The 24,886-nt window shown below is 64.1% G+C and overlaps 1 protein-coding gene across 3 annotated transcripts; it reads right to left on the reverse strand.

Annotated features, from left to right (window-relative positions):
* CTBP1 (C-terminal binding protein 1) lies at positions 1 to 24,145 on the reverse strand. Of its 3 annotated transcripts, XM_082635220.1 has the most exons (10): positions 23,957 to 24,124; positions 16,491 to 16,683; positions 14,958 to 15,112; positions 7,018 to 7,162; positions 5,517 to 5,723; positions 3,389 to 3,603; positions 2,497 to 2,627; positions 1,735 to 1,862; positions 1,131 to 1,248; positions 1 to 902 (listed from the first exon to the last, which is right to left on the reverse strand). In XM_082635220.1, exons 2-10 carry the CDS (start codon positions 16,495 to 16,497, stop codon positions 716 to 718), a joined length of 1,293 nt encoding a protein of 430 aa, XP_082491346.1. In that variant the 5' UTR covers positions 16,498 to 16,683; positions 23,957 to 24,124; the 3' UTR covers positions 1 to 715. The 3 variants fall into 3 exon arrangements, with proteins under 3 accessions (XP_082491346.1, XP_082491345.1, XP_082491344.1); XM_082635219.1 differs by lacking the exon at positions 16,491 to 16,683 and having other exon boundaries at positions 1 to 899; positions 23,957 to 24,145; XM_082635218.1 differs by lacking the exon at positions 16,491 to 16,683 and having other exon boundaries at positions 23,957 to 24,144.
* Between the last annotated feature and the right edge of the window lie 741 nt (positions 24,146 to 24,886).

Below are 24,886 nucleotides of genomic sequence, written 5' to 3' on the forward strand. Positions count from 1 at the left end.
TCTTTCTGGGACTTTTATTTCTTTAAAATAATTCATACAAATGGTTACGGTCACAAACATGATTTTAACCAAAATATTGCTAGCCTACCACATCAGCAGGACGGCACCGCGCGGCCAGGCGCCGCAGCCCCGCCGCCCGGGACGGAGGCCCACGCGCTCCTCTCTGCACCGCTAGCGACGCCGTCTTCGCTTGGACAGGGGGGTTCATGCCAAAGTTAGGAAAGACAGCCTTTGTTTTGTTTTTCTAAATTATTCTAAAAATAAGACAAGCAGGTAGAAAAAACAATGCACTGTGTGGCGTAAAAAGAAAACGGGAAGGATTCATTGTCCTGAGAAGTTTGCCAACTGCCTGGTTCGGGATGCGATCCACACACAAAAGGGAAAACGTCTGAAGCAGACCCGCTGAGCCCTGCCTCGGGCTTCTCCTGCCGACAGCTAAGCAAACAAATCCTTTGTGATGTTCTAAAGACTGTACACAGACGGGGACATTCATGATAGAATTAACTACTGACTTCCGCTGCTGAACGAGGACACAAAGGACACGGCAGCGGCCAGCCCTCGGGACGGGACAACTACAGCTGATGCGGGGAGAGGGTGCCACCTCTCACCCCTGGCGCTCGGACCGTCCCGGAGGCCGTGGCCACCTGCGGCGCCGCCCCTGCACACGCCTGTCCGAGGGCTTGGCCGGTGCCCAGGCTGCGGAGCTCTGCCCGGGCTACAACTGGTCGCTCGCATGGTCTCTATCCGCCTCGGGCTTGACGGTTTGGCCAGGAGAAGGCGCGTGGGGTGGGTGGGACACGGGGGGCAGGCCGTGGGACAGGGACATGGCGCTGGGGACGATGCCTTCGACTGCAGCGGGGATGCCGCTGGGGGCCACGCCCACGACGCCTGGGGGGTACCTGCTGGGAGAGGAAGGAAACAGGTGAGGCCAGCAGGGCAGGACCCCAGGCTGCTCCTGAAGGCCGCCTGCTGGGAGACGCCATCCCACTCCCTGTGTGGCCACCACCCGGACAGACAGTCTCATGTCCACCAGGCCCTGAAGGTCGCCCCCGCTCAGGCGCTTACGCCCCAACCGTCCGTGTGCACGGAGGCCGCGTGAACACACGTCCAGGCCGAAAGCCCCCGCTCACCTGTAAGCAGCCCCGTTGAGCTCGGGGTGCACCACGGCCGGGTCCACACTGGCCCAGTGAGTGGCGGCTGCCAGGTGGTCTTTGTTCACGCAGTTCTTCAGACTGTCGGGGATCCGGCCTGGGGGAAGCCGGGGAGATGGGAGGGACGGTGCCTGCGTTAGGCAGCTGCCACCAAGGGGACCCCAGAGGCAGGGGCTCCACTGGGGACACGGGCAGTCTCCACAGACTCGCTCCCCTTAGGCACGGCGGGGTCCTGTCTGGGCAGTGTTGCCCTCAAAGCTCAGGGACTCCCAACCCCAAGCAACCGACCTCAGCTCAGCAGTGCCCCCAACCCCATCTGCTTGGCCCGGGGATTTCAGACAGAAGCTGACAGGGCCCGGCCCGGAAGGCTTACACGTGTAAGTGACTTTTTACAAGGTGGAGGAAACACCCCACGAGCTGGCACCCCAAGCAGGATAGCCAGCGAGCGCCACACACGTGACGCGAGGGCCTGGGCTGTGCTCGGCCCCGTGTTTGGGGTCTGCCATGCCTGGCCCTGGGAGGGCCCGTCTCCCTACCCACCCCGCAGAAGATGCCGCGGCCTCAGGGCCCCCACCCGGCCCACCTGTGACGGCTCTCCGGATCTCCCGGGCCGCCTCCTCACGCATCTCGATGGAGGCCTGTTCGCTGTACCAGGCCGCGTGCGGGGTGCAGATGAGGTTGGGCGCGTCCTTCAGGGGGCCCTGGCTAAAGCTGCGCGGCACATAGGAGGTCAGAGGCCCCGCGCCTGCCCGCGGCCACAACCCACCCTCCGTCAGACTCGGTGGCTCCCCCTGAAAGATAAACCTGCCCACGGGCTCCTGACTGCAGTGGGGAGGGGCCTTCACTGGGGGGGGGGGGGAAGCTGCCCGCCCCTCCCTGCAAGTGGCTGTGAGCTCTAGACCCCAGGCCCTCCGGACACTGCTCCGTCCCGGAAGGGTGAAGACCCACCTGGAGCTGTCCTGCTGCCCCAGACGGGCGTTTCAGCCGTGAGGCCTCTGACGTGGCCACATGGGGGCCAGCCGCCTTGTGCCCCCGGGCACTCAGCAGGATGCCTGGTCTGAGCCCTTCCCACCAGGTGCAGGGGACTGGGTCGTCCTGGCCCACAGTGGTGGCCTCCCCTTGCTCTGAGATTTGGCCAGGGAGGAAGGTCTGACCAATGTGGTATCTCAGGCTCCCTTGTCCTCGGACCTTCAGCTGCCCGAGGCCGGGGCCTGGAGGCTGTGTGTGGGTATTGGGGCCCCACTCCCTCGTGGCGCCGTGGCCACAGGGTCAGACCCGCAGGCTAACGCGGGCCGTAAGCTGGACGAGCACCGGCTCGGGGACCCCAGGGCACCACCGCAGGCACCTGAATGGCTCCGACTCATGCACGTCCAGGGCCGCACCGCGGATTCGCCCCTCCTTCAGGGCCTGGGCCAGTGCCTTCTCGTCCACAAGGCCGCCCCGGGCCGTGTTCACCAGGAAGGCCCCTTGTCTCATCTGGGAAGACATGAGACAGTGCGGCCTGAAGACACTCCCCTGCCGGTTCAGGGAAGTGGCTTCCCCTGCTCCCCGGTGAGGGATTCCTTGTGACCCCTATTTCACCCCAACTAAGCCCACCCCGTCGTGGGGCTCAGGTGGCCGTCCACCAGCTTGGGGCAGCTTGTGCCTGTCCGGGCCTCACTGAGTCCTCAGGGACCACACAGCTCTGATCAGCGCCCCTGGCCACGCCCTGTCCCCCAGAGGCCCAGACCCACTGGGTGAGAACCAAGTAAGGTGCCTGGCCTCACTCTCTACAGGGCTTCAGGAGCCTAGGGCAGACAGCAGTTGAGGCCCCAGGTGGGCACACTGAATGTACAAGCATGCCCACCCACACGTACACGTGCACATGTGGACGTGTACGTAACCATACGTGCATGTGAGTGCACACCTACGTGCACACATCAATGCAAGCGGCTACCCCACACTTAAATACATGTATACACACGTGTGTGTACAAGCCCACGTGCACACACACACGTGGGAAGGGCACTGTCGTTGAAACTGACCCACCCCCACATATATACACTGTGCACGCTTGCAACACAGGTCTCTGCGCACACAGGTACTTGAAAGGCCCTACACCGCGGTTCGGGGAAGAAAAGGCCCCGTGGGAGGGCCTGCGTGGTGGCCGGTGACTGGCAGGCGTGGCGGGCAGGCAGGCAGCGGCTTGGGCCCCGCCGCTCAGATCACGCCGTCCCCCGGGTCCCCGGGCCGCAGACCTGTTTGACGGTGAAGTCATTGATGAGGTGGTGGTTGTGCTCGTTGAGGCCGCAGTGCAGGGTCACGCAGTCGCTGTGGAAGAGCAGGTCCTGCAGGGTGCTGACCCGCTGCAGCCCCAGCGCCCGCTCCGTGCCGTCCGCCAGGTAGGGGTCGTAGAACAGCACGTTGAAGCCAAAGGCCTTGGCCCGCAGCGCCACCGCCTGCCCCACGCGACCTGGGGGGCGACAGGGTGTCACCACGGCACCTCTCTGGCCGCCCCGCCTCAGGTTCCCCGTCTGCGCGGGGTGACCCTGAGGCGTCTGCTCCCAGAGGCCAAGCGGCAGGACGTCCACAGGACGAGGCTGTGCAGAGAAGGGACGGGGCTCCAGGGAGCTGGGGAGCACCAACGGGGGGCTCCGCAGATGCACGGGGGGCGAGGCAGGGGCTGCAGTGTCAGGATAGGCCCCAGTGCCCCGGAGGCTGAAGCCCTCTGTCCTCGGCTCCCAAGAAAACAAAGCAGGGAAGCAGCGCAGGCCAGGAGCTGGGGGCGGCAGGCACGCCAGGGCCCTGAGCTCGAGGCCACGGGACACCGTGGAGGCTGGTGAGGCGCCAGCGCAGAGGGCCCGGGGAGGACGGGCACCCAGCGGTCCTGCCGACCAACCACGGTGCCAGCGCCTCGGAGCAGTCACTCACACTGCCCGGGCGGCAACGCTGGCACGGGAGCCCCCGCTCGGCTGGCCTCGCCTTAAGCCACTTCACCTATGACGTCAGTCCCCAGTTCCAGGAACCAAAAGAAACCCGAAGAGAATTTTCACTTTTATGAAAAAAGGCAAAAGCGAAATTGCGTCCAGTGTGCCTGGCAGGTGCCATTACAGAGCCCCTTCCGTTCCCGGGAACCGCACACCGTGTCTCAGTGTGGAGCTGCCGTGACCTTGGCCTCCACAAGTGACATGGATCCAAAGGTCGCTGCTTCTTCCCTTTACACCACTTGGGCCACAGAAGGTTTCAGGGGACCACTCTGCTTTGGGGCAGTGGGGAACCAAGACAGAGACTCTCGGAGTCCCGAGGGGCGCGGGGAGGGCCGGAGCAGATGCCCAGGGGCCGTGGTCCCCAGGGCCGTCGGGCGCTCGTTGAGATGCAGCCTCTGGGGCATCCCCACCCCACTGAGCGTCTTGACCGACACTGCCTAGAGGTGGCTGCCCCAAAGGCACTGGCCAGGCCCAGCCGCTCACCATCTTCGCTCCTTCCTCCCAGCCTGCATCACACCGCACGGGCCAGGCCATCTCTGCCCTCGAACCCGCCGAGGGCACTGGGGGCCTAGGTGTTGGGTGCAGGGCACTCACAGGGCTACGGGGCCCCGGCCAGCCCTGGCGTCTGTGTGTGCACATCCAGCAGGACAGCAAGTCGTGTTGGGGAGGGACACCCCTGTGCCCCACGGACGCCCATGACCCCGACCCCCTGCACTACTGCAGGCGCGTCTCTGCCCTGCAATTCCCCCACAGCTGCACGAGGCGGCGCCTTTGCCGTGGAGAACCTCTGTGAGACAGCTGATGGGGCCGCAGGGAGCTACGGTCCCGCCCGTGCTGGGTGGCCCAGGTGGACGGGCAGGCCCCTCCCGCCACACTGCCCTCCCCTGCTTCCCCAACCGCTAAGGCCCACACCACCCCGGCACCTCTGCCCCCCGGATCCTGCCTGCCCCCCACCCGCCATGTCTCTGTTCCCTGGTTTGCTGTCTGAGCGCAAGGGGCCCAGGGTTGGCCCAGGACACCGGCCTGCAGGGCATGCGAGTGAGCGGGTGAGTGGAGTGAGCAGCCTCCATCCACCCAGAGCAGGGCTCAGGGCAGCCTGGCTGGCCATCACCTGAAGGTCTTGTGCGTTCAGTCACGAGGCGGGGGAATGGCAGAGTGAGCGTGCGTGAATGTGCGTGACCATACGAGCACCTGTTTAACATCTGTGTGTGTGCGTGGGCCCCACTATGTGTTCCCGGGGCAGATAAGGGCCAGCACGGTCTCTGGGGCAGAGACCCCTCACCCCTGTGCTGCCCCCTGGCTGGGCAACCATGCCAGGTGGGGGCACCTGCCAGCAGCACAGCACAGCCCCAGCCTCAGGGTCTGCAGAGCCTGCGCACGGGGGCAAAAGCCATCGCACCTAGTCCGATGATGCCCAAGGTCTCCCCGCGGATCCTGGCGGCTCCAGAAGCCACCTCTCGGATTTGCTCGACGCTCTGGACCCGCGTGCCCTCCCGGAGCGCCTGGTGCAGCCATGTGGTCCTGCGGTACAGGTTGAGGATGTGACACATGGTGGAGTCGGCGGTCTCCTCCACGGACGCGGCCGGCACGTTGCAGACGGCGATGCCTGCGGACGTGAGATACGTGGGGCAGTCACTAGAACGGTCCTGGGCCTCGCCTGGGACAGGCCAGAGGACACGTCCCTGCCCCGGGATGCTAGGAGACAAATTCAGGTTACCTGCCCCATGCCGCGTGGGAAAGCCACCCATGGGTCCAGTGGGCAGACAGGGTGGGGGACAGGAAGAAAGAGAGGCCGCCTGGGCAGATGCCCACACCTGCTTCTGCCCCTCCTGGACCACTTGCCACTGGACCTTCTGGAAAGGGGTCTTGGGCAGGCCACACCTCCCCAAGGCCCTGCCCTCCCCACCCCCTCACCAGCTCGACTTGCGACAAAACGTTAAGACAGGGTCAGGAAGTCATGCAGGGGAGACTGAGCGAGAACAGAGCTGGAGGCCCTGTCAGACTCGGGAACAAGGCTGCCGCCTGACAAAGGACCAGGCCCTGCGGAGGTCTGGCAGGGATGACTGCACGGCATGCCCCAGACTGTCCCTGGACGAAGGACGGAGCCCCAGCCCGTGAAATCGCAAGGCAATGAGGACCCGCTCCGCGAACAGGGATGAGGCCCGGAGGACGTCCCAGCTTGAAAAGTGCCCAGACCGCAGCCTGACACTGCGGTGCCTTCCTGGGGGCAGGTGATAGCGGGGTGAGAGAGCTGGGCTGGCAGAGCAGAATGAACCCTGGGATGCGTGGCAGCCGACAGCGGGAGCCGTTTTCACGCTGCAGGTCTGAGGCTGCCGTCGGTGACCGCGGGCCGTGGCGGGGCGTGTCCTCAGCTGCCCTTAAGCCGTGACCAACACAAAGGATAAGGAGAGACTAGACCAGAACGTCACAAGAGGCTGAACACTGTACCCGGAGAAGCATGCTGCGATCTGTTTCCGTGAGTGTGAGTCACACACCTGTGCGTACACACTCCTACGTGTCCTAAATCACAACACAAACCTCCTTTCCCAGCCAGTCTCGTGCACAGGGCTGCGCAAACCCCGACATGGATGTGCTGGCCGCCCGCCCGCCCCGGGCTGCTGTCCCTTCCCCACAGTCCCCAGGAGGCAGTGCAGGAGGGCGGCAGACACGCCGCCCACAACGCCCGGGCTTTCTGAGGGACGCTGCTGCCACCCTGCGCCTGCCTGAGGGGACCTGGCGTGGGGCCCACACACTGCCAGCCCCCAGGCCACCTCCAACCAGGCAGTCGGCTGCAACAGGACTCTCCTCTTTCCGGTAAAACCAACGGACAAAACGTGATGAGGTCACAGCAAGGGAGCAGTGTGCAAAGTTGCAAAGAGAAGAATCCAAGACCGTCCTACCTAAGTCCCCAGCTGACTTGATGTCGATGTTGTCAAAGCCGCTGCCGATTCGGACGATTATCCGAAGGGCCTTGAACTTCTCCAGGTCCTCCCTGGTCAGCGTGATGGTGTGATACATCAGCGCCCCAACGGCCTCGTTCAGCACCTGCAGTGAAGGGGCACGTGAGCCGGTGTCGCTGCGGGAGAAGCCACGCGGGCACTCCCCCCAAGGGCAGCCCCCGCTAGGCGCGTCCCAGGGCTCCAGCAGGTTCCCACCCGAGCGGACTTCTCTCCAGTGCGCATGGCAGGCCCTCTCAGGGGGGAAGCTGCCCCATCCCCGTGTGAGCGGTCTGCAGTGACCCGAATGTGACAGATCAGCAAACGCGTGAAGCACACCGAAGGTCCCTGCCCCGGTCGACACAGGGGACGGTGCTCTGCCTGCCTGACAAGGGGATGGGCGGGGGCTGCCTTCTCCTTGGGCACCAGAGGCTACGACAGACGAGAAACGCCGGGCACTGGGAGGACCCGGCTCACCCAAAACCTCCAGACCCCGCTCACCCAAAACCTCCAGACCCCGCCAACAGGATGAGAAGCCAGCGGCCACTTTGACAGACCGCTCTCAGAACAGAGCAGCCGCAAGGGCGCAACGCGCTTGGAGCGTCGGTTAAGTCCCCAGGGACGGTGAACGCGCCGCAGTGAGCAGGGCACCCCTTTCAATCAGGGAGGAGGCTGATGTGCCGACCCCCGCTGTCACCATGCACAAGGCCCGGCTTCCAGGTCAGCCCTGCACGGCCCAGGGTTGGAGGGTTACTCCCCCAGACAGGGGCAGGGAGCAGCCGCCCCTGAGCACTGTCCACTGTGCCGCAGACCTGGGGGGCCGCCTCCCCCCCACCCCCCGCCACTGGGAGGGGCGTCAAGGTCGGGCACGCGCTCTGGGTGCACTTGCACCTGAGGTGGGCCTCGCCAGCTGCAGCCCGCAGGAGGGAACCACCGGCTCTGTCTCTGCACCCCTCGGAGCGTGGCCAGGGCCGTCGCCCCCAAGTGCGGGGCTCCAGGACACCTGGGGGCGGCCCGCGTGTCTCGGTGAGTCCGTTCCAGGCGAGGCCCACACGGGCAGGTTGGTGCCAAGCGCACAGACCTTGCCGTGGGCGACGTCTGCCCACCATCCCGCCCCACGCAGAGCCCCGCTCACGGCCCCCCTCGAGGAGGCCCCCCACACACCCGCCAGCTTAAGTCCATGAGCTCTGCCAGGGCCGGGCCCACCAACATGCGACGCACCTCGCTCCTGGGGGTTGGGGGCGGGGAGCGCGGGTCGAGGAGGGCGGGGCCCCAGCCCAGGACTGTGAGCCGGGGTCCACACCGGGACACAGTCTGGCCAAGGCCAGGGACGCATGACCTGCCATCTCTGGGCCCAAACGCAGGGGCTGCGGAGCGGGCTGACACCATTCCAACGCATCATGTAATCCAAAACCTGCCATACTTGGGGACGAGGTTTATTCCTCCCTAACGGGACGTTATAATCGATGACGTCTCGAATTCAGTGAAACACAGAGTCCACTGGGAACCTGTGGTGATGTGTCTGCGGCCCTCTCCTCTGGACTGAGCTTCCAGTGCTGACCATAGGTCCCCCGGGGCAACAGAGGCTGACCACAAGGGGCCACACGAGAGCTGAGGAAGCAGCTGGCCCGTGGCAGATGCAGTAAGCAGAGTGGAGCGGGCTCCGAGCGTGGGACGCAGGGCAGGGGACTGCAGCCTCGGGGATACTGCTAACGGCCTCAGGCTCGCCCCTTCTACGATGACTGAGTCCTGGTCCCAGCCGGACACGTGGCCACCCGGAACGCAGTTTCCTCTGAGGCTGGCCTGGCCTCCCTTCCCCTCCTGCTGCCTGAGGTGGCCTGGAGGACACGGCCACAGGGGACCTCACAGAAAGGACCAAGGCAAGGACAGCTGGGCAGCAGGGCAGAGGGGTCCTGGGTTCCTGATCCTGCAAGTAAGAGACGGGGTGCTGCCAGCCCTGCTCTGGCCCCAGCTCGGAAGATCTAGGAACCTCAGCTCTGGGAGCAGGGGGCTGCCAGCAGGCGCGTGAATGGACTGGCTGGATCATGCCCAAGTCCTGACAGCTTCCCCGGCCTCCTGGGAGGGCCACAGACGCAGGCGCAGACTTCCGGTGCCATGACTCGACGGGACCCAACGTGGACGGGGTGAGGCCCGGCGTGTGACCGCAGCGCGGCGGCAGAGGGCATTAACCGGGAGCACATGGGGAGGGTGGGCAGGAAGAGACAGGGCAGTGGACATGGCGAAGGCCACGGGGAGGTGCAGGGGATAGGGGAGGGCTCGGCTGACGGTTCCCCCGGAAGGCCCCTCTGGCCGCCCTGTGCTGTGTGGATAAGAGCTGGTGAGGAGGGCCCCCCTGGGGCAGGTGGGCAGGAGCCGGGGGGCAGGCTGCATGTAGACAGAGATCTGTCGGTGCCCGCGGTGTCCGGCACAACTGGGTGCTAGAACCAGAGAGACGGACACATCCCTGCCAGCACTGGGAGGGGCAGCCCCGGACGCAGGGGCAGATGGATCGGCTGGACGCCCACAGGGCCCTTGGCTACAACGGGCGTGCGGATGGGCTGTGGGCAGGCGGGACGGGGCAGGTGGTCCTTGCGACTCAGGCGCATGCGCAGGGCCGGCTTTTTCCTGAGCATTGCCCCCAGTTGTGGTCCTTAAGTGTCCCGGGCTGCACTTTTAAGCAGGGATGGTCCACGATGGTCTGAACGTTTCTAAAGCTGGAGAGACTGTGTGGCTTCTAGCACCGGCTGTGCCGCAGCAAAAACCCACGTGTTTGCTTGTTTCCTTGAGGTGAGAAGTGAGTGGATCCCTGCAAACCCTCTTCAGGCTCCAGTCCTGCTGCCACTGCCCCCGGGGCACAGTCTGCCCATCAGCACCGACCGCCCAGTACCAGGCATTCCCAACTTCCAGATACTCCGTTTGACACATGCAAACTGGAATTGTTATTTTACTTTTCATTTGCATTTCTGGGTGTGACTCAGTCACCCAGGTACGTTTCTGGGTAAATTATTTTTTTCACACCTGGTCCTTTTTCTACTGAGCATCTCTCGAATCCCAGGGTACCAGGCGAAGTGTTCTCAGAGGGGAGCCCGGGCTCCTCTCAGAGCAGCGCCCACCCTGTACCAGCTACAGGATGAGACCACTTCAGGGGCAACACGCTGCCCTGTCCAGACTCCAGGTCCACGCTCCTGCTGGCTCCTGTCCCCTTTCCTGGTTGCAAAGTGGCCGTGACACCCCCGGTATGGCACCAACCTCCCAGCGTCCACTGCTGCCAGCCTCTACCTGCTGTGTAACTAGCTAGTCACTGACCTGGTGTCCTCAGGTCCACAGGGGGTAATGCGGCCCACCTGGTCAGGAGCTCAGAGCAGAGGGCCTGAGGGGTACTCACTGGGCACCACACCAGAGGCAGGCCACCCGTCAGGGCACCTCCTCGGCCCGAGTCTCCTCTTCCAGCATCACACACACACACACACACGCGCACACACACACACCCTCAGCGACTTATCTTTCCAGATGGGCATGTTCTGTGAAAACTGCCAGAGGCCCCAAGGGTGACACTCCCAGACGGCTCCAGGGATTTCCCTATGGCAGATGGCCCAGGTGGAGGGACAGCGGGCTGAAGACCACAGACGGGATCTCACAGGCCTGCTGGAGCGCCACCCAGACCTGCAAGCTGACAGCCCGGCTGCCCCTGGGTGTCTGCTAGTCCCTGGAGGTGGGGGCAGTGTCACCTGCTCCGCGGTCGCTATTTTGTCCACACACCCCCTCCCTCGCCCACTTTCTACTGGGATTTGTCTTTCTCCTGTTGGTTGAGAAGTCTGAGTATTTCAACTGTTCACCCCCCGACTGTTATGTGCATTGCAGACACGTCTCCTTTGCCCCCCTATTTTCCTGTTTTGTGTGATTTCTCTTGCAGGGAGATTGTTTTGATTGCCTCGTACTCGGATGACCCCTCCTTTCCACCCCGTGCTTTCTGCAGAACTGCCCACGTTTGGTTCTGTCCTGACCAGGGGCAAACACGCTCCCTGCAGACGCCCCCTCACTCTTGGTGACAGCGGGTGCGCATGAGGGCGCCGGCCAGCATCCCCAGGGCTCATGGGCTGACCCGTCCTTTCTGCCTCCAGGGTCCTCAGGTCCCACCGACCGGGAGCCACCCCACCACTGGCTACAATGCCTGTTTCTGCATTTTCCCTGGATTTTATTTCATGTCTTACCCGGCCTCGGCACATCCCTCCTGGGACTGGGCGCTTCACTCCGAGGCCCCCGCTGGTGCCCTTGGAACCCCAGGCGCGTCCCCGCGTCACTCCCACCCTGGCCCGGCCCCTCAACGGGACCCCAGGTCTTTTTTTCCACGGCTGCCCCCACCTCATGGGCACCTGACTTTCGCTGAGGAGCTTCAGAGAGAGCAGCGGAGGGGAGAAACGCCTCCGCCGGCCCCACGTGTGGGCGGGCGAGCGAGCCTGGTTAAACCCCTCCTCTCAGGAGCTTTGACGCACCCAGCTAGGGCTGCTCTGGTTCTTGTCCCCCACCCCTGGCGCTGGTGAAATCTGGATCCTGAATGGCAGGGCCCCCGACATTCGTCCTGGGTTCGTGGCAGGAGCATGGGAGCCTCCGTTCAGCTTTGGTAATTTTCCTCATGTTGTGACGAAAACGTCAGTCTCTCCTCTTTAAAGCTCAAATAACGTTGGACGGACATCCAACCAGCTGTGAGGAGGTAGAAACCCCTGATCAGATGTGACACAGAAGACAGGCTGATATTTCCCTTCTAGGCCAAAGCCTGCAGCCAGGCGGTCCACGGACCCCGTGTCAGCTCCAGAGCCATCGCGGTCCTGGGCTCCTGGTCTTGCTGCCCTGCCATTACCAGGCTCCCCTGGCTCCACATGGTTTCCTTTTGTGGTCTGGGTGGCTGCCCAGGCTCCAGCCATCACATCTGGTTTCCAGCCAGCAGAAAGAGAAGGTGGCTCTGCACACAAAGGCTGCTGTCCTCTCCCTGGCTGGACTTAGTCATTTGGCCACCCCTGGCAGCAAAGAGGGGGGAAGGAAGTGCTTGTCCCAGATGAGAAACGGGAGGCTCCTGAGAGCGGCTGCACTGGCCAGCTGAGCACAGCACCCCTGGGGAGTCTGCGAATCTCTCCTCGTTCCTCATCGCTTCCATCTTTCCTCTGGGCTTCCCTTGACTGTCTTCTGAGCTCCTATTAAAGTTTAAATCTTCCGCTCCCATTTTAGTTCCCAGGAGCTCCCTCTAGTTCTCCTGTGATTCCTTTCTCGCTGCATCCTGCTCGGTGTACAATCAGGCGTTACCTCAGGCCTAAGGACACCAATTACACAGTCCTAACGTCTCTTCTGTCAGGAGCGTAAAATTCTGTCCCCAGGACACTTTTTCTACCTGTTTTTCTCTGGCAGGCAAGGCCTTGGCTGTGGCTTCCCGTGGGTGTCAGGAGGCATAGGGCTCGGGGGGGACGCCGCCTGCCCGTCGGGTGGGGCTCTGAGGGCCCTATGCCCCTCCCCAGGGGTCTGTCAACTTATTTGTTTTTTTAACACTCATTCATTCATTCATTCATTTATGGCTGTGTTGGGTCTTCGTTTCTGTGCGAGGGCTTTCTCCAGTTGCGGCAAGTGGGGGCCGCTCTTCATCACAGTGCGCGGGCCTCTCACTATCGCGGCCTCTCTTGTTGCGGAGCACAGGCTCCAGATGTGCAGGCTCAGTAGTTGTGGCTCACGGGCCTAGTTGCTCCGCAGCAATGTGGGACCCTCCCAGACCAGGGCTCGAACCCGTGTCCCCTGCATTGGCAGGCAGGCTCTCAACCACTGCGCCACCAGGGAAGCCCTGGGTTTTATATTAACTTGTTGAAATAGTTTTGGTAAGTCACAGTTCTGGAAAAAAACAGGTTTTGTCTTAGTTTTCAAATTTACTGGCAAAACTTGTTTTAGTACTGCTTACAATTTTTAAAAATTTCTCTCAGTATATCTCTTTTTCATTCCACTACTGCTTTTTTAAAAAGTATCTTTTTAGTTTGAAACAGTTTAAGATTCACAAGAAGCTGCCAACGAGAGGGATCCCGTGTCCCCTGGCCCGGCCCCTGTGGTGGGCAACGAGCTTGTGCCCGGTGAGGTACATCTGTGCACCCACGTCCCCTTGGCCATCTTGTCCTTGCTCATGTGTGCTGTTCTGTGTAACTTCACTGTGAGTCTGTTCCAGTAGCCGCCTCACAACAGGACACAGAACGCAGGACTGCCGTCACCACAAAGAAACACCCGTGTTAGCAGCACCTGAACCCAGCACCTCTGTCTCCTTCGCTGTCCCCGTCATGGTGGCTGGCCAGAGTGACAATGCACGTGACCCTGACGAGCTGGCTGCTCTGGCCCGGCCGACGCCGGTGCCCGTGGCTCACCCTTCCTTCTCTTGCCCAGTGGGGCTCCTCGGTACCCATGCCCTGGCTGAAGACCACCTGGTTCCCTCTGGTTCCGGCCACGAGGAACAAAGCTGCTGGGGGGCTCGCGGGCAGGTTTCTGAGCGGACGTGTGTTTTGCTTCTCTGGGAGAAATACCAGCACTGGGACGGCCAGGCAGGTGGCCCAAGCCTGCTCAGCTTTGGGAAACTGCCAGCCCGAGTTCCCGGAGGGGCCGCCTGGGCGTGCACGCTGCCACACTTTTCTCACCCGCTTATTGCTCCCTTCCCTCGGCTCTGGACCATCGTCAGCCTTTTTCTCATCAAATTTTGCCCGTGGCCCATCCCATCCCCTCAGTCCCTGAGACTTCTGTTGGAGGCTGGCTCCCCACCGTGGCCCCCTCACCCCAAGCCTCCCTCCTGCCACTGACCCAAGTGGCTGTCAAGTCTGCCCAGTGAGTTCTCACTTTCAGCTTTGCTCTGTTTCAGCTCCTAGATCTTCTAAAAACTCCCCCGAAGCCTGCTGTCGTCACGTCTTCTGCTCTCGGCTCCTTCTGAAGTGCTCAGGCTTGGTTTTCACATTGTGGTTGTAGCAGCAGACACCCCACCAGCCCCGTGGGTCGCTCTAGTCCTTTGTCTCTGCTGGTTTTCGCTCAGTTCTTTCTTATCCTACTATCTTGTTATCTTCGACTGTGCGATGAACATTGTGCTAGGAGGTGATTTGCAGAAACAACTTGGGGCCCAGGCCTACGGTCTCTTCCCGTAAAGAGTACTGTTCTCCCTTGTTTTTGCCAGCCACCTGAGCATAGGGCACAGGGTCACCCACAACCCAAGTTCAAGGCTTGATGTGGACGTTGCTGGGCCGGTGGGTGGACATGTGAGGGTGCATCTGGTTCCAGTTCGTCCTTTCTCCGAGGGTCCAGCCCAGAGCCAGGGTCCAGCAGGGCTCCAACCTCACCAGCACATGAGGCTGCCAGAGCCGCCCCGGCCTCTCAGCCACCTCTTCCAGCACAGCTGATGCGCCGGCCCAGCGGGCAGGACCTGTCCACCCCTGCGGCATCTGGGCCTCTCCTGACCCTGTTGGCTCTCCGAAGCACCTAGGTTTTATAAACCTTGGTCCAGCTTCCTCAGCTGACTCAGGGGAAAGGTGCTTCTGAAGTACCCGGTTGGCTGTGACTACAAACAGAAACCAGATTAACATACTACCTGTCCCAGGGAACCTGAGAGCTGCAAACCACGTGGCACAGGCTCGGGGTGTCCTGGAGACTGCCGCGGCCTGAGTCGTCAGGTGATGGAGATGCAGCCTGCCCGCCCCCAGCACCGTCCACTGCAGCCACATCCCCAGACGCCACTTTCTGGGAAAGAACTGGTTGTAATGGAGACGTCCCACCCCCGCCTCCCGACAGGCCAGGTGGTGAGGGCAGCGCCGCACCTGCCCACTCCGGCAGGAACCCTGGGACACCTGCCTCAGTGCTGGCGAGGACATGGCTCCCCACCTCCCCGCCCCCACCCGTGGTACCTTCTCGTGGATCTCCTGTGTAGACTGTGCGTCACAGAAGGCCACTGTGGCCACGTCCTTCAGGATGGGCATCTCCACCGTGCAGTCCCGGCCGTCCAGCAGTGCCACCAGGGGCCGGGGGTGCAGGGGCCCGTTCATGATCGGAGGTCGGACGCCTGTAACGACAGGGCCGGATGCTCAGCTTCCTGCGGCAGCACAGCCCCCGCTGAAACCTCAGCCCACCCCAAGGACTTCCAATTCTACGTGTCCAGCCACGAGGATCTTTGTCAAAAATAAGTTAAAAATCAGGAAGGAAGACACACTGGTGTTTGCCACAGCTCACTGCCGCCTGAGTGGACACCGACGGTGGTGACTGCCCCCCTCCACGGATCAGGGCCTCAGGGGTGCAGGGCCCCAGGCAGCCCCGCGCTCCAGCTGACGTCCAGACACGCAGGTTGGAACGACGGGCTCGGGGACGCACCCAATGCTTCTCTTCCACTCGATGCTGTGGTGTTGCCACCCAAAAACCCGACAGGGACCCACCCAGCACCAGCATCGCCTCTGCTTGTAGGTCTGAGAAGCAAGAAACAGTGTAAAGGTAGAAGAGGGTTAGGACACCGGAAGAAGGCCAGAACCCCTCACCTTCCCAAAATGAGACAGCGAAGAATGATTAAAAACTCACTCCTTCCACACGAGGCCCAGGTGGAGACGGGAGGGCTTCACAGGTGACACGCGAGACAGCGGTGGCCGCATCAGCCCGCCCCCTCACCACGGCCCCGCAAGGCTCGCCCTGGGACGTGGCAGCCGGCGCGCGGGGTGCAGGACGAGACCGCCAGCGCCCACCACTCCCGAGAGCGCACGGCCGTCAGAACAGGCGGCAAAGGCACCAGGACTGCCGGGAGGGCTCCTGGCGTGGGGTCCAAAGGACAGGACCTCCCTGGTCACCTCCCCCCACGTCACGAGCAGAGCGTCCAGGCCCCCTCTGTCTGCGGTGCGACGGTGGCGGTCCTGTGCAGACGGTGCCCTGGTCTCTCCAGCTCCACTGGGAGAACAGCGGCGTTTCACTTAAAGACGTTACTCATTTTAGCGTGTGACAAACGCCCACTCCCAGCCTCGCTCAGCTGGAACTTTGCCCAACATTGATCCACGCGACTGCAAGAAACCGAGCCCTCCGGGTCTGCGAAGGTGTCTTAGCTGAAAGGTGCTTGCAGAGCCTTGTCTAAAGCGCCCAGCGGTCAGAGAGGACGGGAACCCCCAATGGGAGACACCGCGACCGGGAGGGCTCCCAACTGCAGCGAGGCCACGGGAACATCCAGAGGGACCCCGCGCCGACCTGTGGCCTGGCCAGGCGCCCCTCCCTCGAGACCCTCGACAGAAGCAAACCCCACGGCAAACGTGAGGCCCGACCGAGGCCTCGCTGGCCCGGGCGACTCGCCCACTCGGGACGCCCCTGTCCTAACCCCACCACACGCAGGGAGCCCAGGAGCAGCGCCTCCTCTGCGGCCGCGGGGACACCAGCCTCGGGCGGCCTCACTCTCCCGAGCCCCGACCAACCTGACATCTCTTAATATGGGCTCGGCTTCCACGACCATGAATTCGACTGTTCAAAGCGTCTATCTTCAGAATCCCCCTGCAGAACCGCGTCCTGTCACTGGATCCTCATCCCACGTCTTTAATTGTCTCGAACCAAAGCTCCTAGGCTCCTGTCCACGGCGACCACTGAAGCCCACGCCGGGTCAAAGTCTGACTAAAAATTAAACACAAGAGACACGTTAAACACCACTGAGGGTCAACTAGACTCACGAACCTCAGGTCCATGGAGGAGGGGCTTCCCTGCACCTTGACCCCAGGCCTGTGGCTGCCGGGCTGGGACCAACCTGGAATCAGGCCCGGCCCTGCGTGGGAGTGACCAGCGGGGCCACAGCTCGGACGCAGAGGCAAGAGGCTCACCCTGAAGGTCGCCGCCACGTACCCGGGACCCCGCCCGGATGCCACCACGTGCACTAGCTGGGAGGCCTGGGGACAGGACAGCCCAGAAAGCGGGTCTGTGGCCAGTTCAGCAAGCTCCTATCTCATGGGGCCGATCGCTTCCTGGGTCCATGACGGGGCAAGGTGACTGGACTTCTGACAGGCCGCAGGGGGAAAGGGCCCCGGGACACAGACCCTGACCTGGATGCTTCCTGCATCCCACCCGCAAGCCCCGCGGGCGGTGTCCCGGGACCGGGGTTAGATTCAGGTGCAGTCCTCTCCAGAGAGCTGCCCAGCCCTTCCCAGCGGGCAGGACGACCTGGTCATGACCCAAACCTCGGGCACACCCGAGTCCTCCCTGATCTGGCTCAGCTGCGGGAACTGGCCAGCCGCTCCTAAAAAGCTCCAGCCAGCCAGCCAGGCACAGCCCACGACCCCAGGACACGGGCAGCAGGGCCAGGGGGCAGCCTGCAGCCACGGGCCGTCGGCAGCCCTCAGTGCCTGCCACCCAGTGGGTGCCCAGCACCCGAACTGACCTCACCACCGGCTCCCAGGCGGTCTCGGCCCCTCTCAGCCCCATGCGGCCACGTGCGCCAAGGCCCCCCACGCTCCCACAGGTGGGGGTCATGACGCCCCGGCCCCGGTCCCCGTCCCGCCGCACCCGCTCCGCCTCCCGGGTCACGCAGCGTGGACAGCAGCCCCACCGCGAAGGGACTCCGTGCCCGAGGGGTCACACTACCAGAGCTCCTGCGACTCGCCGGGGCCCCCCCCACGCAGCCACGCTCCTCCGGAATCACCAAACATGAGAAAGCAAAAGGCTTCCACGCTGCAAACAGCGAAGGCTCCTTTGATCTGACTTCCTCCGGTGAAAAACGTACTCAACGAGCCGTAAGGCAGCAGGTGTCACCCCACACCCCAGACACGGCCCCGGGGGCGGCCCCAGGACAGGATGACACCCCCAGAACCTCAGGGACCCTCAGTGCCAGTCCTCAGGCCCTCCTCTCACTCCAGGCCGACCTGGAGGCCAGCCTCACCTTCCTACCCTGATCCTCACAAGAGGGGCTCGGGGACAGTGACGGGGGGTGGGGTGCCTAGGCTGGGCGGCAAGGACGCTAGCCTCGCCGGCTCTGGGGCCCCAGCCTCGCTCCCGCTGACCGACCACACTGCAGCCGGGATGGATGCTGCCGACTGCAAGTGGGCACCCCCGCCGTGGCCCCGACCGGGCAGAGGCAGGAGAGCGCGCTCCAGGACCTCCAACACCTGCAACCCAGGTCCCACTGATCCCATCGTCTCTTCCAAAGTTGGCCCCAAGCTCATTCCAAGATGCAGTGGCAGCACTGGGCAAGGCACCACATCAGTCACCTCCGCACAGCCGAGTCGGGCCGACCTGGGTGCCCTGCCCTCCTACCCGAGGGTCCCCGGGAACCACACACGAGGATATCGGTGTGTGCAGGTGATGGGGACCCCAGAGAAGTCACAGCCAGCCGTCTGGTCACGAGGCTTTCTTCAGTCCCCTCTCTAAACCCTGGAGGAACCAGGGCCAGCTGCACTGGGAAAGCGGGACAGCACCCAGCCGGGCCTTCCCTGGCTCACTCGCGGTGCCACCGGTCAGCAGCGTCCCTACACGCCCGCTACATGCCGACGGTTCCCTGTCCCCCGAGGGCCCGGGGCTCACGTGCCTCAAGTGCGGCCCAGCACTGTGTCTTCCCAGCCCTGGTGAAACAACCTGGATCCCTGGGCTCTCCCGTGTCCACCGCCCACCAATCCTTTTGTGAAAATGGTCTCAAAAGGAAGCTTTGCTTTGCCAATGCTGAGCAGCCTAAAAGGAGCCAGATGCATCCCTGCTACCCCGTGGGGGTGGTGGGTGCCCGCCCAGAGGAGCGGCTGGCGGGCCTCGGAGGCCAGCCTGGACAAACGGAGGGCCCTGGGCAGGTCTCAGGCCCAACGTGCAGACGGGAGGCGACCTCTGGTGGGCACTGCAGACAGACAGGGTGAGTCTGGCTCTCCCCTCTCCAGCCCCAGTGCTCTGTGGGCAGGACGGCAGCGTCCAGCAGTGGCCAAGACACAGGGATTCAACCGTCCAATTGTGCTTGAAATAACAGCAAGACCACAGTCGCAGGAAGCTTCTGGGCTCGTGCTGGGGACGCTCATGGGTGAAAACACTAAGGTGCACCTTGTTTCTAGAAATAAGCCAAACAGAAGCTCCGTAAGTGACTTCACTGCTCAAGACACCGATGGGAGAGCCTCTGGATGCACAGGGCAGCAGGGGGTGCGCTGAAGGGTTGACAAGGTCAGGCCAGGGGAGGGGAGGGTCATGGTCAAGCCCAGAGCAGGCCAGCAAGTAGCCCCAGGGACCCCAGGGCCACCAAACCACCTTCTACAGCCACCGCTGCCCCAAACACCCTGCACGGGAACCTACAGAAGGCCTTCTGCTCTCCGGGGGAACAGCCCCATGTTTAAAGAGGGAGTGAAGGATGGCTGGAGAGAGCAAGGCCTGTGGCCAGCAGGCGTGGACCCTGGGGGTGGCACGCAGGCCATGTCCCACGCGTCTGGTGGGTGCAGTGCGGCCAGCCTGGCCCCCCCCACCCTGCGCTGATTGGACGAGTCTCAGGGGCTCCGGCCCTCTGCTCACCCGCCTGTCTCTCGGGAGCCACAAGGGTCTGCACTCCTCCCCCGCCAGGTGAGCCAGGGGCTTGGTTCGTGGTCGGGGGCGTGGCAGGGATGGGGTTCTGGCCGGAAGCCCCCCGGCCAGATTCCAGACACACCTGCCCCTCCCCCTTACCAGAAACTGGACCCCATCTAGGAGGGTGGGACGCAGGGCCAGCTCCTTGCAAAGAAACTCTGGGGACCAGATACGACAGGGAGGGCCCCAGCCCCTTGGTGATCTCAGTGACCGTGGTGAGGGGCCACCCTGGGGAGCGGGTGGCTGGCAGCCAGGACACCTGTCAGGGCGGAGACTCTGTCCCCTCAGCGATGGGACAGCCGAGGAGCAGACGGGTCATCTCCCGATGGTGTGAGGCTGGCCCCAGGTTCCCGGGTGTCCAGACGCCCTCCCTGGTCAGCCCCAGACCCGGGGCTCTGGGCGCAGGAGGGCCCGTCCTGTCCTCACGTGGACCCTCTCCAGCACCCACCGCTCTCCCCGCACCTGCTCACCACGCGGAGGTGCTGTCGGGGTGAGTGTGCCCGCGGGGCCGCACCTGCTGCCGGGAGCACCTGCCGGGGGCCACAGCCCCACACTTCCAACACGTGACACTCCCGGGCTCTCTTCTCCTCCGGGCCTCACCTCCTCCCACCACCCCCAGCCAGCTTCCCTGGTCCCCTCCCGCCTGCCCCATTTCTGCTCAGGGATGGACGTGGGTGCCGGCTGACCACTGGGGCCATACAGCCAGAACACGAGCTCTGCCAGGACAGGCTTCCGGGCACTCAGCGAGTACGTGGGGAGGGAGGGATTTCTGACGACCAGCCTGACGCACAGACGGCTCTATCCCACGTCACAAAGGCGCCAGGTGCCGGCCATGGGGAGAGGCAGTGCGTGCCCTCATCCCAGCGGCTCAGTAAAGGGGGGAGGGGAACGCAGGGGCCAGCGCGGCTGCCGAGAGAGGAAGCCCGTGCCAAAAGCTGGCAGCGCCACGGCCCTGGGCTGCCCCGGCTCCCGGGCAAACGCCAGGAGCGGGCGGTGGCCAGACCTGCAGGGCCGAAGTGGACGTCCGTGCCAGCCACCACCCAGCTTGGGCCCAACAGGAGGGCGCTTGATGAAGGCCCGGCAGGCGGCTGCCCTAACACCCCGCCCAGACCCTAGGACTGGCAGATGGTTCCCTTGAGCCTCGCCACCCAGCAACAAGAGGGGACGGCAGAACGGGAGGGAACAAGAGGGGACAGGAAAGGACGAAAGGGGACTTAAGCTGCGACTTGCATTCACGCTAAGGGAAGACGCCAACGACGGGGAGCTGCGTGGGGGGACGTGGACACTCTGGCACCGTCTTCACGCTCCCTCCTGCCCAGCTCCACGCACTGGCCGCGTGGCCCTCCTGCCGGGCGGCCACTCCTTCCCTCCCCACTCCACCCCCACGCACCTAAGACGTGTCCTCGGCCACGGCTCCCCAGTGTGGGGCTACCCTCGGCGGGTCCAGGGGCTGCAGCTGGCACACTCTGGGCTCACCCAAGTCGCTGAGCCCCCCAGACCCATCACAGTGCATCCCTGGCACCAGGGCCTGCAGGAAGCCCGGGCTTCCCGAGAACCCGGCCCTCGGCCACACCACGCCCTGAGCACCGGGTCAGTGTCCCGGGCCAGCTCTCGCCTCCTTCTGCAGCACCGATGAACATCTTAAGCTCAGCGCACCCAGAACTTGCCCCCAAAACGGCCTCTGCTCCTCTCCAGCCCCAGTAACTGCCCCCCCAACCCAGGCCCCAAACGCGGCAGCCACGGACAGGGCCCTGGCCCTACGGCCCGTCCAACGGCGTCTCCCCGGGCCCACGGCGAGGGTGTGCTCTCCTCGCTCCACAAGGCCTCTGGCCCGCACGCCGCAGAGCCCCAGTCACCGCAGCCGGGGCCTGTCACGCGCACGGCTCAGCAGCAGGAAAGGCAAACTCCTTGGCACCGCTGGCGGCCGCTGCCCCTGCCACCTCCCCACCCTCCTGCGTGAAGCCAGCCCCTCTGCCAGCACCGGCCCTCCAGCTTGACCACCAGGCACGCCCTCCGGAAAGCCACCTCCTGAGATAGGAATCTGAGGACCCCGGGCGGCCCCGCACTCTGCCTGAAGAGCCAGCAGCAGCCAGCCTTCTCCAGCTCGCCCCGCTGCCCCGCAGCCCAGCCGTCTGGCCGGGGTCCGCCATGCTGCCCCAGGCAGAGTCTGGCTGGGGTGGGCGCTGAGCCCCTGCAGCCAAGGCCAGGGCGCTCCCGGAGGCAACGCGTGGCCGCGTAAAACCTCCAGCAGGACCACCGGCCAGAGTCAGCCTCAACTTCTCAACTCCTCAGAAACCAAGACACCCCACACACCTGCTAGATAAAAACTGTGACAAAAGGCGAGAATGCGTCACCAAGACTTCCCCACGCGTGTTCACCTCTTTCACCATCTTCATTTACGCCCACGTATGTGCATGTGTTCTGCTACCTTCGTGATGCTCAGAATCCCAGAAACAAGAACGTTGTCCACGTCAAAAGAACGCAGGTTGGGGCGGATTCATCGTGATGCCACCCGTAACTTAGGGAATGTCACCTTCCTACCTTCCAGAGTGATGTTTCACAGCTGCTGCGTGGAGACCCTGTCCCTCAGCCCTGCCCCCGGCCCTGTCCCTCCATCCCCAACACCTGGCACACACTCACTCATGTGATCTCATGTGATCTCACCTCTTCACACGCTCCATCCCCACTTTACAGACATGACACAGAGAAGTCATGTAAGGGGCCCATGACCATGTGTTGGTCAGGGGCTCAGCCGGGATTCCCCCAGGGACAATTCTGTGCTCTTGGCTGCTGTGGTCACTGCCCCAGAGGCTGAAGGATGCTGCCCCATTCAAGAGTAGACAGGCTACACTGACCCCCAGGGCACCCCGGATGTCCACACTGCTGGGAACTGGCTTTCTCCTGAGTATTTATTTGCCTGTGTATGTTTTTATAGAAATAAAGTTGCTCCACTTGAAAAGTGGGGGGGGGGGCTGGAGAGGTGGAGGACGCCCCCATGGGATACGACCGGCAGTCCCGGCTCTGGATACCCTTTGTGCAAGCCAACTCTCCAGCCACCCAGAGAAGTGGGAGCTGGGTGAGGGGCTTACCCTCTTGACTACTCAACTTAGAGCACCTGGAAGAAAACCTACCCCATCCCACTTCCCGAGAGCAAACCTGTCCTAACCAACCACGAAGAAGAGCATCACCAGAAAGGGGCTGCCCCGGCCAGGTTCCCGGCTTAAGAGGCTGCCAGCTAAAGGCCGTCCTCCTGGCAAGCCCAGGGCCGCTGCACCCTTCCGGGACAGGCAGGCACCAGACAGAGGAAGCTCCGTCCAAACCCGCGGCTCAGGTGCCACGGCAGCTCCTCCCTCCACAGGCCTCGGAGCCTGGGGCCCCGATCTGCAGGCGCCAGGGGCAGGGTGGTGGCGTTGGAAGCTGAGGGTGGGGCCCCTCCCCTGCCGACAGGATGCGCCCCTACCACGAGGAGGCCCCAGCCCGGTGGCTGGAAGCCCGGAGAAGCTGGGGCTGTGCAAGGGTGGAAAAACAGGTGGGCATGACACGGAAGTGGCCTGACGGGGGCGTAGGGCAGCGGCCAGCAAACCAACACCACCCGTGGCGCCCCCCGCCCGGCCTGCGCCCCCCAGCCCCAGGCTCGGGGCCCCCAGAGCTACCCGGGGCACGGAGAATGCCTGTTCCTGACACCTTTCAAAACAGGAAGGGCACAGGTGCCTGGGGACAAACAAAAGTGGGTCACACCTGTCCCGTTACTCAGGTGGAAACGGACTCATACAGAAAAGGGCGCCCTGCCGCCACCTCTGCCGGATGAGCGGGAACGGCGCGCCTCCCAGCTGACGCATCACTTCGGTCATTTCAAAAACGAGTAAAAATCTCAAAACGGTCATTTCATTTCAAAAACGAGTAAAGATCGACTGCGGGAAGACCGGGCGCCGCGGACCCGCAGAGAGGCCGGTTCGGGTCCGAGGCTGCGGTCCGAGGTCCGGCCCCGAAGGACGCGGGGTCACCGGCGCGCCCGGCCTCCCTGCGAGGCCCCGTCAACGGGGACCTGGCCAGCCCGGCCCGAAGGACGGACGGGCCGGGGGGAATTGCGCACCGAGTGCGAGGTCCCGGCTGCGGGGGTCCCGAGGCCCCCGCGCCCCTTTGTGTCACCTGCGCGGGCGGGGCGGCGGCGCACGCGCACGCAGCAGCACGCGCACACGCACAGCGCTCCCGTGGTCCCGCCCCCAGCCCCGCCCCCGGGCGCCGGCGCGCGGACGCCGGCGCGCACGCGCACTCGCACACAAAGCCGGGGCCCGCGCCCGCCCCGCCCGCCCCCGCTGCCCCGCCCCGCCCCGCCCCCGCGGCCGGAAATGCGCGCGCGCGGCCTTACCGAGCGGCAGGCCCTTGTTGAGCAAGTGCGAGCTGCCCATTGAAAGGCGCGGGCGGCCGCGGGCCCCGACGAGTCCGGAGCGCTCCGCCGCGAGCCCGGCGCGTGGGGCGGCCTGAGCGCCGTCCGCTGCTCCGCCCGCTCGCCTGCGCCCGGGCGCCGCCGTGCCGAGCCGCCGCGCCGCGCCAGCAGCCGCTCCACCGGGCGGGGACAGGGCGCGCGCGCGGGCGGGGCTTCCGGCGCGGCGGTCTCCTGTTTCCAAGCGCGGGCGCCGCGCAGGACCACGCGGGCGGCTGCAAGCCGCGCCCGCCCGCCCCGCCCCGCCCGGCCGCTAGGCTCCCCCGCCCCCGCTGGCCGCACCTTCCCGGCAAGCGCACAGTCACCTGCGCGCACACACCAGGCCCCTCCTGCCCGAATGACCACACGCACTTGCTGAGAACCCCCAAGGCCCCACTTGCCCTACACATGCACACGCACCTGCTCTGAACCTGCCAGGCCCCACCTGCCTGGAACCCCCTGGGCCTTAACTGCTGGGCTGAACCGTCCCCTTACCCTCACCCTCCGGCCGCACCCATCCCGCACCTACCCTCCGGCCGCCGAGCGGACTCCTGGGCACCGGTGGTTTAAGTGTCCGGCCGGCCGCAAGATCGGGGGAGGCAGCGGCGCAAACCCCGGAGGGTTTTTCTGGAAAAACCCGCCCTTATGCTGGGCGGGGCGGCCTACACAGGAGCCCCCAGGACAGCTTCCCAAAGCCAGCGGCAGGGACTTCCCTGGGCCTGGGGCAGTGCAGGTGGTCCCTGAGAGGTGGCCAGGTGTGGCTGAAGTGGGTGTCAGTCTGACCACCGCCGCAGCCCCAAAGACAGCACCTGTGCTTAATTCCAGAAGTCCAGAGGGGACCTGGCACCCGAGGGTCATGAGGGCTCTCCAGGGTGG

This window comes from Mesoplodon mirus (assembly GCF_964341445.2).
Source record: "Mesoplodon mirus genome assembly, chromosome: 2".
NCBI classification, from domain to species: domain Eukaryota; kingdom Metazoa; phylum Chordata; class Mammalia; order Artiodactyla; family Ziphiidae; genus Mesoplodon; species Mesoplodon mirus.